The sequence below is a fragment of the Ascidia mentula genome, chromosome 6 (genome assembly GCF_947561715.1).
Source record: "Ascidia mentula chromosome 6, kaAscMent1.1, whole genome shotgun sequence".
NCBI classification, from domain to species: Eukaryota; Metazoa; Chordata; class Ascidiacea; order Phlebobranchia; family Ascidiidae; genus Ascidia; species Ascidia mentula.
In genome coordinates, this window is record NC_138571.1 from 9,038,317 (window position 1) to 9,057,749 (window position 19,433).

The 19,433-nt window shown below is 37.2% G+C and overlaps 3 protein-coding genes and 1 long non-coding RNA gene across 4 annotated transcripts; 3 read left to right on the forward strand and 1 right to left on the reverse strand.

The window, feature by feature from the left end:
* Positions 1-501: 501 nt before the first annotated feature.
* LOC145906544 (uncharacterized) lies at positions 502-1,806 on the reverse strand. The gene is made up of 3 exons (XR_014402826.1): positions 1,718-1,806; positions 1,411-1,527; positions 502-1,303 (listed from the first exon to the last, which is right to left on the reverse strand). It is a non-coding gene; the product is annotated as an uncharacterized LOC145906544 (long non-coding RNA).
* Positions 1,807-3,658: 1,852 nt separating this feature from the next.
* On the forward strand, positions 3,659-5,621 carry LOC145907118 (uncharacterized). Its single transcript, XM_082994553.1, has 8 exons — positions 3,659-3,716; positions 3,943-4,127; positions 4,314-4,413; positions 4,476-4,617; positions 4,949-5,048; positions 5,105-5,209; positions 5,361-5,433; positions 5,518-5,621. Exons 1-8 carry the CDS (start codon positions 3,659-3,661, stop codon positions 5,619-5,621), a joined length of 867 nt encoding a protein of 288 aa, XP_082850679.1.
* Positions 5,622-7,253: 1,632 nt separating this feature from the next.
* LOC145906558 (uncharacterized) lies at positions 7,254-9,090 on the forward strand. The gene is made up of 4 exons (XM_082993991.1): positions 7,254-7,512; positions 8,166-8,316; positions 8,676-8,785; positions 8,851-9,090. The coding sequence occupies exons 1-4, from the start codon at positions 7,261-7,263 to the stop codon at positions 9,088-9,090; spliced, it is 753 nt and encodes a 250-aa protein (XP_082850117.1). The 5' UTR covers positions 7,254-7,260.
* Positions 9,091-15,847: 6,757 nt separating this feature from the next.
* On the forward strand, positions 15,848-17,219 carry LOC145907119 (uncharacterized). Its single transcript, XM_082994554.1, has 4 exons — positions 15,848-15,942; positions 16,169-16,260; positions 16,459-16,527; positions 16,791-17,219. Exons 1-4 carry the CDS (start codon positions 15,848-15,850, stop codon positions 17,195-17,197), a joined length of 663 nt encoding a protein of 220 aa, XP_082850680.1. The 3' UTR covers positions 17,198-17,219.
* The last annotated feature ends 2,214 nt before the right edge of the window (positions 17,220-19,433 follow it).

The window sequence follows — 19,433 nt, forward strand, 5'->3', positions numbered from 1 at the left end:
GTAAGTTTAGTCTTACGCAAAGTTGCCATGGCTGTGTCATATGTACTTTAGACAGTCCCCAAAAAATTCGGAATTCAGATGGGGAACAAATAGCATACAAGTTTTACCTTTGAAACTAAAGATAATAATTCCAAAAAAGAGGAAGTTTAGTAACAAGATTTATTTGCTTAACGATGAGGATGTGATGAAGTTATGACGTCAGCAAAGTCATAAATGCTCAGCCGAGCAGAAATACAGAGGACTTTTTCTGTTGTTTGATCAGTCAAGATAAGTTATGACCGTGTTGGGGTACGCCTCCGCTGAGTGACCGTGGGGTACGACTGCGTCTCGCACCCCGAAAGGATCCGACTGAGACTCGATGGCAACTTGCCTTCTCTATCTCAAGGTTACTGTTGGAGTTAAATAACTCCTTCACACAATTCTGTGCGTCTTCTAAGTAGTCTAACTCCCGACTAACCACATACATCCACCCAGCTGCAAACCAGTCCCAAGTTGTTCATAAATACGTTTATTGTCAATAGACAACCGGTTCTGTTTTAAGGCTTTCCTGGCAAATTGTGACAAGTTGCCTAAAAACACTGAAAAACAAACTAGTCAACGTTTGTGAATAATTTTGAATTCGATTAACTTTCAATTCATATAATGCGTTGGTGGGTATGTACATGGGTACATTTGCAGATAAAACGATAAAAACACAAAACATTTCTTTATTAAATATGAAAAATTTATCTGTAGACGTACACACTTTTTAACATGATTGCATAAATACATTTCCAATAAAAGATGCAAATTTGGACAGTTAAAAACAAAACTAAAAGTTTAACAAGATATTTTTTGAGTTGTTTTTCAGATCTGGATCAATAATTTTGGATCCAGTAAAAATATACCTTTTTGATACAACAAGCAACTGAAGGGTCAGCTTCCCAACAATTACTTTTGGTTCTAAGCTGGCCCATCCTGTTTATTTTATGTGTAATCTGTTTTTTTTCACTATTTCCAATTGCTTTTGGTGGGAGAATAAACAATGTTATGTTAACTGACAGGCAGGCAATAAAAAATAAATTGCACAAACTAATTACTTGCGGTGTAACATCGGAGCACAGTGTCTTGACAGTTTACAATTTCAATTTGTCAAAAGTAAGAAACTGGATCTGTGGCAATTTACAAAGTTGACAAGTGTTTTTTATTTAGAAGTTGTAAACACTGTTTTTTCCTTCTGCACAACAACACCTGGTTTTACAGATAGGAGATGATCAACAGCAAACTGGTTGACAGAATCACATTTATCAGCACTCAAATGGGCCTACATAAAACAGTGAATAAATGCATAGTTGTAGTTTAAGATGAATGGACATACTTAATTACAACATTCTGGACAATTTAGTTTTTAGAGCAAATTTTGAAACATACCAACTTAGCCTGGTTATCCATTGCTTTCATGAGATCTTCTTTTCCCTGCAGCAATTCCTCCCTGGTGGAAGTTGGAGGTGCTGGAGGTGGAAGGTCATCATCCCAATCATCTAATGACTTTTCAGTTGAAAAGTCTTTAATTATTTTTTGTGCTTTTTACATGCAATATGTTACTTGACATTATTAATGGACTTGTAATTGGGAAGGTTTACAAAAAGATTTAAGACAAGCAAAACTTTCAGGTAGTTCCAACAGTGAAGGGTAATGTACTGTTTACAAACAATACAGAGTTAAAATTATTACCTACCTTTTTTTGAGAGGAAGTCATGGTTTAGCTCAACTTGAATTTTTTTCAACAGAAACAGTTTTAATTCTAACACTAAAAATTGTTACACTGCAACAATTTTGTAATTAGTAATTCTAGTCTGATTCTATTACTATCGGTTGGCATGTAAACTACTAATGTGAAAATGATTGAAGTTAACGTTGCCTGTCTTGTGTCTTCATATTGGCAATTTAAGAATAACAATTGTACATATTAATTGGAAGATTTAATTATTTCAAAACCAGAAGGAGATGCCAGTTTTGTCCCCAACGCTCAGGTCTTTATGGTCCTGGACCATAAAATCTAAAGTGAAGTTCACTCAGGAACTCAACTTTTATTATGCTTTGCAATATTAAAAGTGTGTCTTGCAAAATTATCATGTAATTTTTTCCAGTATCATTCATTTACTAAAATAGGCATGCCATTAAACTAGCTCGGAGAAGTAAAAAAGTTTGAAAATACCCCAAAACGATGAAAAACAAGTTTTGCTATAATACACATAAAAAAATAAATAAAAATATTTATGGTTTGTGCATCCCTGGTGGATTTTATGCTTGGCTACTTAGGCTACTTCAAGACGTTGGAACCAATTATATACGATCGCGATGGCTTTGAGTTGTTCTTTTCTCGAAAGATTAACATTGTGGATTAAAAGTCATTGATGCAGACTCCTAATTAGGATAGTTGGCCTAATCATTAATTAATAAACCAACAGGCAAACCTTTTCGTTCCCAACTCACTTGCATGACGTTGTTCCCTTAGCAACACAATAAGTAGCGCTAGAGAGTCCAAAAAGTGTGTTTCCTATATAATCACTTTGTTAAATGCATTTAACAAAAAAACAGACTTACAACGCCAAATTTGGATTAATATAAACTAATACGTTAAACCACCTGACCCGTGGTAGTGAATTGCATTTTATCGCTAAATAAGCCAGCTCTCGCAGGTGATGGAAATTAATCTTGGTCAGCTCCGCAAGACTGAAATTTTCCTCAAGATTTTAAGTTATTTACGTTTGTTTTATAACATTCCCACCCGGTCAGTACAACTTAAAATGAGTCTATATAATTGACCGATTGACCTGCATAGCCAGATAGTTTTTGACTTGTAACTTCGAACTTTTATACTGTCTCAATACACATCATTGAATTTACTTGAACTGCCTCATTGAAATGGACATCTTTTAAGGTGAGTATTCGAACGTTTTACTAATTTTAATACAACCCAGTATAATTACTAATTGCACAGTGTCGGAGTCTTTTGTGAGTCATAGTTAGGTTTTGTGTTATCACCGAGTAAACATCTCCTACACCGTCCACACACAGGAAGTAGACACTGCACCAACACAAAAGATGACGTGTTATCATAGGCATTATGGATTCCCATTGTTGCATTGCTGCAACACATACATAAAACAAATAAAGGAAACAACAGGTTGGTCAATCTGTGCACAAATATGACGCCTAATCATGTATAAGCAATGGAGCCAAAATGTTTTTGAGTCTGAACAGCGGTCGAAATAGTGGCAACATTTTCGGAAGAAATGAGAGACATTTGTGAAATTTTAAAGCTGAAAAATCATTTTATAGCCTCTCCCAATTATTCAGATAGGTTCTGTTGCCATTTTTTGCCCACTTATCATAAATTTCATTTGTTTAATGCAGTTGTAGCAAGGCCTATAAACTGTTTAGGAGTTAGTATGTAAAAGTTGTCAGAAATGTTGTGGACAAACGCGACTGCATTTATTGCAATCCAGAATGATGTTTTTCTGTTGCGTGCAATTCGTGTTTGTGCTCAATACATGCACATCCGGAAGATGATACTTAAGTTTGTTGTTGCTGATAATTTCAATACTTGTTGTTTATGCGTTGGCATCTGTTGCAAGCCAAGACTATATATTACGCCGATCGTATTTGTAGCGTTATGGAAATTACAAATTCATTCGATTATAACTTGGCTTTCTTTATTACTACGCTGGCAGGTGGGTAGCAGGCTTCAAAACTGGTTGTTCTAAGTTGTGTGGTTGAAGTAAGTATTTTAAATAGGAGTGCTCCGAAACTAAAAAAACACTTGCAATTAATACGTTGATTGCTACCCTAAAAACCAATCTGCATGGATGTATAAAAAATTAAATATAACAATAAAACATATGCTTTGCAAAATTACTTACTGCGATATTGCTCTTTACAAATAACCTGGTTTCATAGTTTGTCTGCATATGTTGGGATATTTCCTTGTGGCAAAAGCGATGCTGAAAAATCCAAGCTTGCGTCGATCGTTTCCATGGTTACTATCGCTTGGAGTTGCCGATACGATATTCATTGTCCATGTTGCTATGGTAGTTATGTCAACATATCTACAATGGTGGCCATTTGGCGAGTTCGGTTGCCAGGCAAGTGTTGATTACCAAGTTTATTGTTATTTTTTATACCACAAACTGGCAACACCAAGTAACAGGAACATTAGAAAAGCAGTTTTTAGCTGTTTGCTTGGTGGTGACCTGCTGTGATCAAATTTGTTTGAAAAAACGTTGAAGAACGTATATGTCAATAATTAATCTATTGATGATTTTGTTCAGTTTCATGCCTATCTTGCATTGCTTGGTTCTCCTAATCTCGTCAGTAGTGCAGGAATGCTATGGGATCGAGCTGCGACTGAAAAGGTGCACGGCGAAGTTGGTGAGTAATTTGCTGTATCGTGATTGACGTGATTACTACCTAATGAATTAAATACATGACAGATGACAAACTAACATGGATCAAGATATACGCGACGTGGATAATTTGTGGTCTTGTCACGTTCTTTTACTTTTCTGTGACGGAACCTATTCCGCTGTTCCATAATACGGTCGCCTGTTTTATGAATCTAAATGATCGAAGCTTGTGAGTAGTTGTAGTGGGTCATAGCCAGCTTGAAAATCGGTAAAACAGTCAAATATTTAATGGATTTAAAGCGAGTAAAAGTTGTTCGTTTGCAACATCGCTGAAACAGAAAACGACTGGAAATGATTTCTGTGGAAACAAGCTACATTTTGGATACTGCAAATACCCCAACTTTAAAAATTTTAACTTACCCCCTATAGCCCCTTCCTGGATTCCCCAATGAGTTTAGTTTAATGTATATATTATATATTTGTTGTTGCAAAATGCATTTGGGCAAGCTCATCATTTAAAATTAAGCGAATTAATTGTTGTTTGTCGTTTTCTTGTTTAGGTATTCCAGGATCGCAAGTTTGTTTCTTATTGTCGGTTTCGGCCTTGGGTCATTCCTCAGTATGATCTACTGCTGTTTTCTGCTTCGAAATATAACAAAGGTAAGTAAGTGGTTATTGACTATTTTGGAATGTTATATATTACGTTTTTTTCGCAGAAAACTTTGGTGGTCCCAGTTTTCTTGTTTTTAGGTTATGGGCCGTTTCTTATTTGTACTCAACAAGTATTTGGAAACATTTGCCTGCACACTGTTTGGATTCGCGTGAGTGAAACAATAATATCAGAATTGAACAAAATTATCAACGTAGCCTATATCAAACGTATAGATCCCAATAATAAACAGGAGCTCAGTCAACGTCAGCATGACGTCACAATAGATTTTCCCCATGTAACAAACGAATACTTTTATGCAGTTACTCCCAAAAATCATGAGTTCTCTCAATCCCTTTCTTCACATGTACGCCCACCCTGAACTGTGGCAGGAATGTAAAAAAAGTCTTGGAAAACAAAAAATTCCGTAAAGCTATACAACCAGTTTATAATTATATGCTTCTAAAATCATGACAACAGTTAACAATATTCGAGAGTGTTATATTACTGTTCATGTTGATGCAAAATCATCGTCACCCCCGACGTATATTTCTATGTGCGTACTTCTATGTTCACAATACTGACATACGATGATGTAATCAGAAAATAACTCCGACAACAAAAATGCAAGAAATTTGGTTCAGTTCCCATTTAGATTACAGTGATTCCCAAACTTTTTTCTCGCGTGTCATTCAGAAGTTTGGTATACCTATATATCCAAAATTTCTAATGCTTACAATTAATGCTGTAAAAATTTACAGTGTAAAACGAGGAATATAGGTTCGATAAATGTCAAGCGTACATTAGCTCACTGGGAAAATACGAATTAGAAACATAAAAACAAAACTATCGGTTAATTTGTTTGTTTTCACCACAAATTAAAGAAGGTTGGAAACAGTATTGTGAAAAAGAAGTTCCACAAAGCGCACGTTTTTATAAAATTATTGCTCATGGTCCATCTCTGTTACGAATTATTTCCTGTTACGAACTCAGATGTGAAATATTACCTCTTCCAAACCCCGATACGAATTATTTCCGGCAATTCATTTCACGAATGTTTCAACGAGTTCATTTAATTGTCACCAAGGCGAGAGTAACGGTAGTTGTAAATTTTGCCAAAAAATTGGATATTTCCAATGACAATTGAAACGAAAATTTGTTGATCTGCAAAAGAGGTTGTTGAAAGAGACGGAACATTTGTGACGTAACTAATCGTGACATGCAGTTTATAAACATAGTTTTCTTTGGAATGTAATTAAACGATCACGAGATTGCTACAGCGTGAGAATTTTTCTAAGCAAGAGGTTTCATCGTGCTTTGGTTGTGATTGATTAGCATCAGGTTAAGCTGCATTGCGATGTAAAATTTCAACATTTTTTGGAGTTTAGCTGAGCAGTATTATGAAACGGCTCAAAATAGACAAAAAAGAGAAGAACTGGGATAATCTTACCTACGTCATTCCACAACAACTAACCGCGGAGCTGTGATGTATGTTATAATGCGTGGTTATAACGTGCTAGACACGTCAACAAGCAGTTACTGATATGATTAGGTTTTTGAAACACGGTTCACGCAACATTTGCACACTGAACTTTTACATAAACATCGTCCGGATTTCGCGTCACAAAAGGCTATCTATAAAGCGATGTTAGTGTTTAGTGTCCCGCCCATCAAAAGGAAATAGTTATATATTAACCGCGCTTGTACGGTGTGTGTACAAAATATGGGAAGCACTTTTGGTGCATGGTTGTTTGCGAAGCAGATCGTACCTTGCATCGCATATATTTCGCCCCTTCAGTCAAGGTGGATCTCTCATAAAATAAAAAGTTAACAATTCTGCTGTCGGCAAATATTTAACTCGAGCTCCTGGTAGTTGTCAGGCTTATATTGCTGGGCACGTCACCACGATGCGGTTTTGATTGCGTTTACTGGAAAAAGGCATCGCGTTACTGTATGATCTGTTTGTGAGGTGGAAGATGAGCAAAGTTTACTACGTCTCATTACGTATGGAATTAAATTGTGATAAACAATCTGCGCGTTTTTCATTTCAAATCTCACTGCAAGATACAGCATGAGAAACTACATGCGGCATGGAAACTATTTATGACAAATTACAACAGAAACCGTGCATGCATGTCGAAATAAACCCGTTAAGTCTAGTTCATATGTTTGACCTGCAAACATCATATTCACTCTTTGTATTTGCAGTAGCCAATAATAGTTATGAAGATTATTTGCAGTGGTGTTTCCAAAACTGGTACAAAAACGTTATGTAGAGCCTTAAGGATCTTGGGATACACGGTTTATGATTTCGAAGAGCAATTTACGGAGCTTGGTGATCCGTTACTAAAGGCATGCGATGATGGTTGCACGATCGAGGACTTTAGAAAAATGTTTAATGATGTTGATGCTGCCACTGACGTACCCGCCTGTGCATTCTGGGAGGAACTTCACGAAGCTTTTCCAGATGCAAAGGTTAGAGTCGTCTTTTTTGCATGGATATATTAGCCGCAAGTATACATAACATAAGACGACCTTTAGTCCATTTCCATGAAACTAAAAGAACTTTAGAGAGTATGATAAAAAGTGGCTATGCTTGAGTTAACTTCAAATATTCGTTGGGTAGCGTTTTTGGCCAAACCAGACCAAACCACGAGGTACAGAGAGTATTGTTTTTTAAAAGCACAACTTTGTATTTGTCTTTGCAAACGTTTGCTACAAAAACATCTCTTTAGTGTACAGGATTCTCTTCTCTTGTAAAAGTTGAGATGATATATAAGGACATTATCACACCGTCAAATATTACCTGTGTGACGGATTAAAGGTTATTACTAAGCAACGCAAAACTATTTAAATGCCTTTGCTTCCAGGAAACCTTAATTGCAACCCTTGGTAAACTTTGGGGACGACCTTTTGTAACCTTTCAACACAAACCTACACGTGACAAACTGACCGAAAGTTACCGCGGCGAGTAAACTGTGCTGCGAAGATAACAAATAACATAGGACGATAACAATGTTATTTAGATAGGAAAATAACCAAGAGCGTGCTTCAAACCCAGAGTACTATTTTAGGAAAGAAATGATTCCGCCCTATAACTTGTACTTAAACTTACGATTATGTCATAGATTGTGCACACGGAACGTGAAAGTGTGGATGAGTGGGTGAAAAGTTATGAGAAGCAGATGTGGAAAGCAAGAAGAAACCGATTGTTTGTTATGCTTTTATGGATGACACCGACTGGAAGGAAAATATACAGATATATGGCAAGCACCTTTAGTGAGTTACAAACGTGCTGCTGGCAATGGCAAGAATACTTTTGTTTTATATAAAACTACTCAATATATATTTATATAAATCTACTCTTATGCAAGCGTTCTTGTAATCGTAACGTTCCTTCACATCCAGTTCAAACAGTTTTGTTTAATTTCCATGACGCACTAAAAATGTTCAAGCTGCCTTACCTGCTAAATTATGTAATGCGTTAATTTTTTGTTGTCCACGGTGACCTTTCTCTAAATCTAGTTTTCTTCCATCACCCTTACCATATGTTTACCTAAATATAAATAAGTGTGGGTCATATTGTTTCGTTTCTTATCCCTTTGGGCAAAAAGATTTTCCAGAAAAGTCTATTTTAGGACGGCTGCAGTTTTCTTTGCCTGACAAACCACCTTATGCCAATGTAAAAACAATCAATACTTTGTTACCCATGCTCCGATATCGCCAACACAACGCCAGAGTTCACCAGGTAAAATGCGGGGAAAATCGTCAGAAAGAAAACTATTACTTTTTATCACAGTCTTGTTTTTGAAGGTGGCCCCGAAAGGACAAACGCTGTATTTTGACTTGAAAGATGGATGGAAGCCGTTGTGCGAATTTCTCGATGTTCCGATTCCCGATCAACCATTTCCTCATCGAAATAAAAATGGGAAAATTATTGATGAATTTATGAACGAATCGCCACTTTTTCGCCAAATTCAAAACGAACTTAAAATTGTGTGTGTGTGTGCTGTGGCTGTGTTTGCAATTGTAATTTTAGCAATCTTTTTTTAACCAAAAATTACTAATTTATTTGCTAATCGTCAACAAACATCCAGAAAATTGTTCATCTGGCTCAGGCAAGAAAACATTTTTTTTTGGTAATTTCTTATTTAAAGAACGTGACCGTATTTGTAAGTAGGCGTCCTTATTTTGAATTCGTTTCAGCTCATACAGCGTTAAATGCAAGCCATTTCCGTTTAGATATAACTATTGCATCGTTTTGTTGACACTTCTTCAACATTAATAATTTTGCATTCTACTTCACGACAACCATTATAAAGTACTTCGCGTTTTTTCGTGGAGTATATTATTTCATACATGCAAATTCAAGAAAATGGAACATAGGCAAAATAGTAAAACAAACATGCAAAAAAAAACAGTATACCATGTCAACAACAAACAAGAGACTGCACTCACACAGAACACGTATATACACAAGGGCACAATGTCAATCAAACACAAGCAAATATAAGTGGTGAAATATGGGGTGGGAAATCAGGTTTGGCTAAAATAACACTCCTGGCTGTATGGTGGTTGGCATGTAAGTGGATGCGGTTTTCCCAGAACACTTCACACATGTACTCGAAATATAATGATTGTTGGCCGGCTGACTGTGATTCATTATGGGGTTTCGATAAGCCGCTCTAAGAATGCCAAGAACTGAAAACTTTTTTTTTTAAATAAAAAGCAAAAAAATAGCATAAAGGATTTATTTTCGGCTACAATAAGAACATGTCAGAAATAGTAAAATTTTTTGGTACTTTGGGTTGCAGTAACATAAGGAGTCGGATGCGTATATATTTGGAATTTTTGCCTTTTTGAGGTTAAGCTTATTGCTTTACGTATAAAATTATATAGTGTGATGTTACAGGTTATACACCTACTATCGCTATGGATTTTTGCAACATCAAAAACATTTGAATTAAAGTAAGTAACTCTGTCTGATACTTGATGGCAAGAGTACACGACCCCAATCACAAATTCCACAGAGTCAATTCAAACCACTGTACATTATTGTCGAACTATAAGCCACGACACTTAACCACAGGGAGCGATTTGTTGCTTGAATATCAAAATATTAACTCGAGGACTATTATCACCACATAAGAGCTACCGATTATTCGGGCAATAACAACACTGGCACCACCGACACTATGACGTGACAAACAGGCACTTGTTACGCGTTAGCACATAAAAACTAAGCCCAGTTTTTGGCGCTGAACAACAACCCGAAGGGTGTGTGTCCAGATAAATCACATTGTGATCGAACGATTGTGGACACTGTAAGGTACAAAGCAAAGCAAGCTGTGTTTCAGATTGGTTATCGTGGAGTGTTTTTAGCATCTCAGCAAATTCTAACCAGTGCAATATCATGCTATTCTTTTATCTACTTCTATCGCTTGTGGGTGAGGATTATGTTGAATAATATTCTGAAATATAATGTTTTTGTTGCTGCCAGGCATATTGTAATTTAATAATCTATTCTTCTGGCACAATAAAAAACGTAACTTTACTCGTAACTGAATAAAGTTACGTTTTTTATTGTGCCAGAAGAACAGATTATTAAATCACAATATTCTAAAATTTCATTTATTAGGAAGAAATGGGTGGTGGTGATGTTTTAGTCTGTGTTTAGAGTCTCATGAATGCGTGTAACAATAAGTGCCAACTTCGTACTAACTTTTTTTTGTAAACATATGCTTGGGCAACTACACTTTGTTAGTTGAAATATTACTTCAACAAAAAGTTGGCGCTTTAAGCTTCTCGAACCCTGTTCGTTTATTACTCAGGCTTTGTGACATCACAATACGACAGCAGCGAAGCACCTGTGTTCTCGTCGTGCGGAAGTGACATTACAGTGGATAAAGGTGTGATAACGTCACCTGAATATCCGGGGGATTACCCAAACAACCTCATGTGCCGATGGCGGGTCCTCCCACAAGTTGATGGAATGCAAATACGGGTGAGTGACAATTTCGAAATGATTATATTTTAGTTTGTGTTCATCTTCAACCGTTGATAAATTTGTATAAGGTCGATGTTTCGATATTCCACGTCAAAATTTAGCCTTTCAAAGCATTAAGGATTTGAAGTAATCTTGCATAATTTGATGTAATTCAACAATTTAACGCGTATTTTTATAAAATAATTTAAAACATACGCACTTTTCAAAATTGGGTCGAAGAAAAGGTACAAACATAAGCCCCGTAAGCAGCTGGATCAAACGTTTACGCTTGTTGTTGTTACCATGACAATAAGACGGATGTCATGCTTTGTGTTGGTCCACAATAAGAATGCCCAATGCTCGGACTAAATCTCTTCGAAAATCCGTGAAATTGTGCGCGCCTACGATGTTTTTCTAGGAAAGTTGGCTGTGAAGAGTTGGATGATATGACAACAATTGTATTTGACATGGAGAATAATGGGTTTCGATAATCTATCACCGCAATCGTTTCCCAAAACTTTGTTGTGGTGAAATCGATCCCTTCACGACGTTTTTTTAATGTTTCAAGCTTTCTTATCCAAATGTGCTGTTAAATCTTGACTGTGCGTAACAACTTACACGTTGAAAACCACCATTTCATGCGATTTATGTAGAAACCACGTATGATAATTTCCCTTGAGAAACAAGTTATTACCCACCTTACAATGAAGGTCATTACAGGTCACGTTGGACGACCTTGACATTGAAAACGCGCGAAATTGTCAATATGACTTTATGTCGTTACGGTTTACCGGCCAAGCAGAACAGAAATTCTGTGGTCGAACAATCGAAGGGAATCCACGAGAGGGCGCACTTCCGTTATCTGTAACTTTCGAATCTGACGGAAGTGTTGGGGGAAAGGGTTTTTCCCTTTCATTTCAAGGTTTATTTTATTGCATGACGTCATTTACGCGATTTGCATCACCAAATGCATGCCAATGTCTAAAATTGTCAGCCCAGTTATGCATGGTTTTTAGTCAAGTACAAGTGTCATTTGCGCAATATAAGCAGTAACACAATGGACATAATGCTTTTTTTAACATCTTAAATATTTTAACACGATTTCACATATTTTACGCTGTTGAATATAGCGGAGGTAGCCAACGCGTCAAACGAAGGAAAACAAAATGTCAGGCGAACGTTAACAGGAACTTTTGTCAAAAACTAAACGATTGTGAAAACCTATTTCACGAAAACAACACAAAATCAGACGCGATCTACGAGTAAAAACTAAATGTTGAACGTGTTGGCCACCTGTGGAATACAGAATCGGGTTGAAGTTAAACATGTTGAAAAGAAATTCTTTGTTTAAACAAAAGCCGCATTGAAAATCTCGTAATGAATGAGTGGATTTTTCCCATTGTGTGTCAATTACTCGATGGCCACTTTGTCACACAACAAAGAGAAGTGTGACGTCAAAGTCATATAAGGTGACTCGCGTCAGAATGGACAAATATCAGTGCGTGACTTATGAGGGTTTTGGAGAATTAATAATTTCTCCCTAACAATGTTTGTGGGGGCGTGTAAACGTTGCCCCGGATAACGATAATTATTATGAACATAAGTGCTATAATATTACTAAGGGGGAAATCAATATTGCATTATGTGGTTTTTCACAAGGGGACAAAACCCCCTTTTTAAAGTACAAGACTTTGTAAATAGCCATAAGAATCGATATTAAATGATGTGTCTTTTAACAGGAAATAAAAACCCCTGCTTCAATAACAAATCTCTTCAACCACAACAACAAGATATTTGTTATTTTAAGATATCTCTGTGTACCATACTCCGGATTTTTTTAATATTGCTTTAAATGACGTCACAGTTAAGGGATTTCCAATGAACATTTTAATGTGTTTATTGTCCTATTGTTTGAAATGGGTTTCAATTTATGCCAGTGCTTCCCAACGTTAATCAACCGACAACGCATTCATCTCTAACAAAATGTTATGTCAACGCACACAAAAAATGTTGACCTTTTAGTAAAGATGAATTCGCTTGCGTAATACGGTAATTCGTTTTTTTACCACTGCAACAACTGAAAAGTTATGCAATTTGTTGTGGAAACAAAATTCCTTTAAGTAAGCTTTCGACTCTGCAACAACAATAAAATGACGGACCATTTGGGAATCTCCGACGTTTAAACTGGGTTTCTGCTACAACTTATAACGCACATGCAGCTAAACGTCGCTATGAATGTAACAGTTAGTTCATTTTAGGTCTTGGTCGAAGATTTGCAAATATGGGAAAGTTACATTTGCGCCGAAGACTTCGTCCGCTTAATTTTCCAAGGCGCAGATTCGCGTTCGTACAGATTGTGTGGCAACGACCCACAAAAGACAAGAAACGCCACACATTTTGGACCTCTAGAAGTTTATATGCAAACCAACAAATATAACGTGTCCAAGGGATTTCGACTTAAATTCGAAGGTTACCTTAAAACAAACACTATTATCGCGGTGATATGAGTGTCCTTGCAATAGTGAATAGGGATAAGTTTTAAAATAACCGAACAAATATCAAAATCAGAAACACATTTTGATGGATTGTCAAAACTTTTGTGAAAAGTGTTTGATTTGAAAGTTTTGAAAAGAATTCAATATTATTTTCATGCATGTTTTAATACAAGTAGCGAAACAAAATCGTATAATATGCTTGAGTAGAAGTCTAACACTGTGGTAGTTATTTATACAGTAGCTTACAATTTTATTAGATCTGAAGAAGAAAAAAACTTTCATATGTTTTGACATAAATATATTTCCAAATACTGAAGTCGAACTTTCAACAGTTTTGTCGCCGTGTTTGTCTGATCCGTGTCAAAATGGAGGGAGTTGTAACTATGACAACACTTCGTACACGTGTCAGTGTTCAAGTGGTTGGGAGGGAATCAACTGCGAAAATGGTGAGCGTAAAAAAATGTTGGAATATAAAAACAAAAGAGTTAAAAACACAGTGTCATCTCAGCCATATAGTTGTAGGATGCCAAAAATGTGGTGAAAATCGAGAATAATGATTATAATTCTTTCGTTGCGATCTAACAACACGAAACCTGCTAGTGATGCTGCATTTGCTACTCTCTGTGTTGCAATACAGTTCTTATGTACAATTTGTCCAACATCATTTGTTTGCCATTTGCAAATTGAAAAAAAAATAATAATACGAACAACAAGCGATTGTTTTGGCTTCAAAATTTTCTATTTTTAATAAAATTACAAATAAATAAATATAACATGTTGGGTCTAAAAACAAATATTTTTTGTGCAACATGATAGAAATCAACGAGTGTCGATCCGATCCCTGTCAAAACGGAGGTACCTGCACCGATGACGTCAACCGATTCACGTGTTTGTGTCCAAGCGGTGTTACGGGCGACATTTGTGACGTAATAAACGACCGCTGTGCCTTTTTGCGGCCGTGTGCAAATGGTGGAACCTGCGAAAATATGGGTGACACGTATGTTTGCACATGCGCAGTTGGCTACACGGGAAAAGATTGTGACGCAGGTAATTTCGAAATAAAAGTGAAATTTACAAGAACAACAAAGTTTTAATTCAAATTTCCTGTCTTTAAATTGTGATTTGCCTTTTTCGTGGGAATTCCTAATTAGATTTTCAGTTCTGTTACTTTTCTCAATTTCATTATTTTATGCACTGACCATTTTGATAAAATGAATAGAAAGTAATGAGTGTGCGTCATCTCCTTGTTTGAACGGTGGGAAATGTACCGACATGTTCGCTCGATATATGTGCGAGTGTGTGGATGGCTACAGCGGAAACAATTGTGAAATCTCACCCCCAAGTAAGTGACGTCATGTATCTAAAGAATTTTATTCAATAGGTCTAAACCACCCAATTATTCTGTATCTTTAGTTTTACTATTAACACAATTGTCACTTTTGCACTGCGTACGCATCTGTATTTTTACGTAGTATTGAATTTACTGCACAGCTACAACTTCCACTACAACGGCAGCAACAACAACAACAGCCCCGACCACCATGTTGACAACCACCGTGGTCTCATCCACTCAAACTGCTTTCTGTGAGATGACCTCATCGATCACGTGTTTGAATGGCGGTAGTTGCGTAGTAGTTGGAGGTGTTAGCGAGGCTTGTTTATGTGCGGATGGATTCGAAGGAAAACAATGCGAAAGTTTTGCAAAAGGTGAAGATTTGATGAAAAATTTTGTTTCACAAAATCGTATTTTCTTAACCAAGACTTCGTTACACAATTTGAGCTGCACAAATAGGACACGAAACAGAAATAACTTTATTCTTCACAGATTCACCGGACTATTTAAATGCTCTTATTGCCACTTCAGCCGCTGCGCTTATTTGTATATTGCTCATGGGCGCCTTCGTGTGTCTGATTCTGTGCAAACGGAAAAAAGTCAGTCACGGTGACGTCATACAGCTTACTGGGAGAGGTGGGTTACCATGCATAAGTGCTATATATCGAAATACCACTTAAAAATAATAATAACAATGTTAAAAATTTAAATTAATCAACCTTTTGTTTACATATGTTGGTCGCAAATTTCCCCATTGATTGAAAGCATAATATAAAGTATAATTTCTGTGTAAAGCTCTATATATATTTTAATAAAATTAAAAGTTTTAAAAAAAGTTTGGCGTACTTTTCAGGTCAACCAGATGCAGGAAATTATGCAGCAAACGAGAACAAACAACAAACCCCCAGAAAAGCGTGGACAGAACGCCACGAAGCGGAAGGAAAAAGTAATTTTATCGGTCACAAGGGGGAGAACGGATCTTATCATTACGATTCAATGTTGCCAAACTTTGTACCAAGTAACCATGGTTACAACCCTCATTATCATGGAACAAATGGATATCCTGGAATTCGCGTTGGTGGTAAACGAAGGTAACTGAATCCACGCCTTGTTGTGTCCGTTGTTCCTCAAATGTAAAATCCTTTTCGGATATAAACCTATATCAATAAAAATTCAGAGAATGCATGGAAGACATTAGCAATACATCGTATGTTGGTTTGTACAACTGATGGTTTCTGATTTCTTTAATTTTGTAAGAATGTGCATTAACATTCGTGTATCTCTAAATGCATATAAACCAAAATAAAAAATTTGCAGACATTCGGTTGTCGATGGTCACCCGAAAGTTCAAAAGGACGATGAGAAGATTCCGGACTACAATTTCACCGGTTCTTTTGGCCATTCTCATGGTAAACAAATTAGGTGTCTCAACAAGGAGTTTCAACTCTTGTTGAACTGAATAAAGCAAAATGTCATATAATTCAATTGCCAACCAAGAAAGTTCTGTCAAAAGATAGCAGGATAAGATCTTTTATAAGCAATACATGGATGCAACTGCAAATTGCCAAAAAGCTGAAAAATTTCGAAGTGAAATTATTTATTTGCAGAACCAATCATGCATTCAAAACGACACAGTTTATATTCGAACAAGCAGAAAGATCAAAGAAAATTAAGAGGTAGAAGTTTGTTGTCCGATGTATTGAAATCTGTTGAAAACGTCAAATACAGTAAGCCTGCAACCAAGTTGTGGACAAAAAAACAGCGATTGTATTTTCCAACACGGTTATGTTATATATGCACAGCGTTGTTTTCGTATGGTAAATTTCTGCCTTAGTGGACACATTTTATTTGAACAAATTAACAACATAGAAACAAAATATCCACCAAAAACACCCAATCAAGTTTCACCCAAATATTAAGTTTGTCTTATAACCACTAGATCCGAAGAAAAATACATCTCGCAAACATCAACCGACAAAAGACGTGAAAATCGCTCCCGACGCTGCTGCAACACTCATCAACTACCTCTCGCACGCCCTCAAGCGAGGAATACCCGATGGTGGCAAAATGTCACGTGACAAATCGTCTTCAGATGCTATGGCCTTGAGGAGCATCGGAAGTGACGAAACGTCCAATCAAAAACTACCATCTGGTCACGTGCTTCAACAAATAGAACTTCCCGAGAAAGCGCGACGAAGAAATCATTTTCATTCCCAGCGTGACGTCGAAGATGACGCAAAAATGGACAATGTAAGAATTTATGATTACTTTGATCAATTTGCGTCCGACAAACAGGGTCGGAGAGTTTTAAAGTTAACTCGTGAAAACGCGTTTTTGTTTGAGTGACATCTGTTAATTTATCCATATTTTACGCATTATTCTAATATTTCTTGAATCGTTTGAATTCTATGTTTAACAATTTTATGTAAATGTCGTCTGATGTATAGGAATGTGATATGATTTTTGTGTGTACATATATTGCGTTTATCAACGATTGAATAAATAATAAACACATGATATAAAGTCGCCTTAAGCAGGTATTAATTAACTGAGCTTTCGTTGGCAGCAACACAAACTTTTCATTTTCTTTCATTTGCCGGACTTCGGTCTGCAAACGGATTCGACCACGTTCGATTCGATTGATTTGTTGCTAATTTTCCCTGGATCGGGGATTTACCGAGTGGGGCTAACGACCTGGGACGGGGTGAGTGGGTGACAATGGGATAAGCAGAATTTTCAAAACTGTTTGGGTTTCTGCTTTCAAATAACTCATCCACCGAAGATATCGAAGTGGTTGTACCACGAACTGATGACGCACGTCTTGATGACGTTTTTCGACTGGTGCGGGGCCGCTCCGCAGGGGATTGTGGGTAACGTGGAGCCCCAAGATGAGGGGTGTCATTAAAGTGGGATATTGGCCCAAATGGGGTTTGCTGTGGTCTTTGCTGTCTGGGAGAGTGTAGGCTATAACCGGAAGGTGGCGACGGTGGTTCTTTTGTGGCAGTTAGTGGAGAACTGTAGCCACTTGTGGTAGGTTGTGGTAAAGCTTGAGAATTATGAAACTGCTTTTTGCTCGAGATTTGGGAGAAAAATACTGGCTTTGTGGTTTCAAGCCCCGTCTTGCTTGAAGCTTCACTTTTGCAACCGAATTCATCTTCGTGCTTGGCAAAATGCTGAGAAACAACTTCGGAAATGTTTGGAAGGTTTCGGAAAGGTTTCGGTGGATTCGGGTCCGCAGCCGCTGTTTTTGGTCGCGGCCCCAATGCACGGTGAGCAATTTTACGCTTTCGGCGTGTTAATGAGTTTGAGGGTTCTTGGTTGAACGTAAAACTTGGGGTAAACTTGAATTCGGTGTTTGGTGTCGCGAAAGACGGAACAGACTTGTCGAATTGGAAAGGTTTAACCGAAAATTGAGTGGTTTGATTTGGGAAAATTTCTTCTACAAAATTTTCCGATGGTTTCGATGGTTTTTCAACTACTGGAGGTTGTGAAAACGGCAAATTGCCCATTTTTATTGGTGCCGCTAGTGGGAAATTAGGGGTATTCACAGGTTTTAGTGAACGATTTACGACTGTGACAAGTGGCACTGGAGGTGTCCCGGATGTGACAGGAGGCAACGGATCACGACGTTTCTTGTCCTTGTGTTTGTGTTTTTTCTTCTTGTCGCTCTTTCCTGTGCGAACTTTGCTGTTGTCACCTTGTTCTGCCGTGGGGTCCATTAGTTTCGCAACCGAACCATCAGTCGTAGTAACAGCGTTGCCTGACGTCACTGCATCTACGTAAGACGTTGGCGGACGTGACGTAATACCACTGTCGACCGAGCTTGAAACCATCAAATCCCTGGATGCAAGTTTTCTTGTGTCTTTTCTCTTTTTAGTAAATTTTTTCTTTCTTGCCTCGCTCTTGCGATCTTCTGTCGAGGGTTTCAACGCTTCCTTCTCTCCAGCAGCTGGTGCTAAAACCAACAGAAGTTCTTCTTTATTGCGTCATAATAGGCGCAGTGAGCAGATGATATATTTAGAAGTCAAGGTTTTGAAATTTTTGGAAAACTGCTGTTTTTTACATTCACATGTGCACGATACTCAAACCAGTTTTCGTCTATCAAGGCCAAACTTGTGCATGGTAACTCTCAGTTTGATTTGTTTAGAAACGACGAAACTGGTAGAAGTCACGCACATGTGAAACCTTTTGTCGTAAATGAAATGCTGATGAACTTCTACTGTTTCATAACATGTGAATGAATGTGTGAATGCAGTTGTTGAAACGATGTTTTACTGTGTGAATGAATGCAACTATTACGTTTTAGTAATGGTTGCAAATTTGATTCCGAAAAGCAAGATGAAACACCCGAATGTCGCAAAGCAATAGTAGTTTATTTTGCAAAAACAAACATATCTGCGGTGATGATAATTGTATGAACAGCAATAACGACTTCCAACACACTGCAAAGCTTGATGACATGACAAGTTATGACGTCACGCACTGAGACACTCTTGTGAAATACCTTGACTTTTCTTCTGCAAGAAACCGCTCTCGGCTTTGACGTCATTAGCCGAAGTGGGCGGGGGATGGATTTTAACGC

Bases quoted from the DNA above. Each gene is read 5' to 3' on its own strand.
- LOC145907118 (XM_082994553.1), top strand. From the start codon at position 3,659: ATGGAAATTACAAATTCATTCGATTATAACTTGGCTTTCTTTATTACT. The intron at 4,618-4,948 runs GTGAGTAGTTGT...TTTCTTGTTTAG, and splicing joins AATCTAAATGATCGAAGCTT to GTATTCCAGGATCGCAAGTT. The intron at 5,434-5,517 runs GTAAAAAAAGTC...TCATGACAACAG, and splicing joins CCCTGAACTGTGGCAGGAAT to TTAACAATATTCGAGAGTGT.
- LOC145907119 (XM_082994554.1), top strand. From the start codon at position 15,848: ATGTTGCCAAACTTTGTACCAAGTAACCATGGTTACAACCCTCATTAT. The intron at 15,943-16,168 runs GTAACTGAATCC...AAAAATTTGCAG, and splicing joins CGCGTTGGTGGTAAACGAAG to ACATTCGGTTGTCGATGGTC. The intron at 16,261-16,458 runs GTAAACAAATTA...ATTTATTTGCAG, and splicing joins TTCTTTTGGCCATTCTCATG to AACCAATCATGCATTCAAAA.
- LOC145906558 (XM_082993991.1), top strand. From the start codon at position 7,261: ATGAAGATTATTTGCAGTGGTGTTTCCAAAACTGGTACAAAAACGTTA. The intron at 8,317-8,675 runs GTGAGTTACAAA...AGTCTATTTTAG, and splicing joins ATATATGGCAAGCACCTTTA to GACGGCTGCAGTTTTCTTTG. The intron at 8,786-8,850 runs GTAAAATGCGGG...TTGTTTTTGAAG, and splicing joins ACAACGCCAGAGTTCACCAG to GTGGCCCCGAAAGGACAAAC.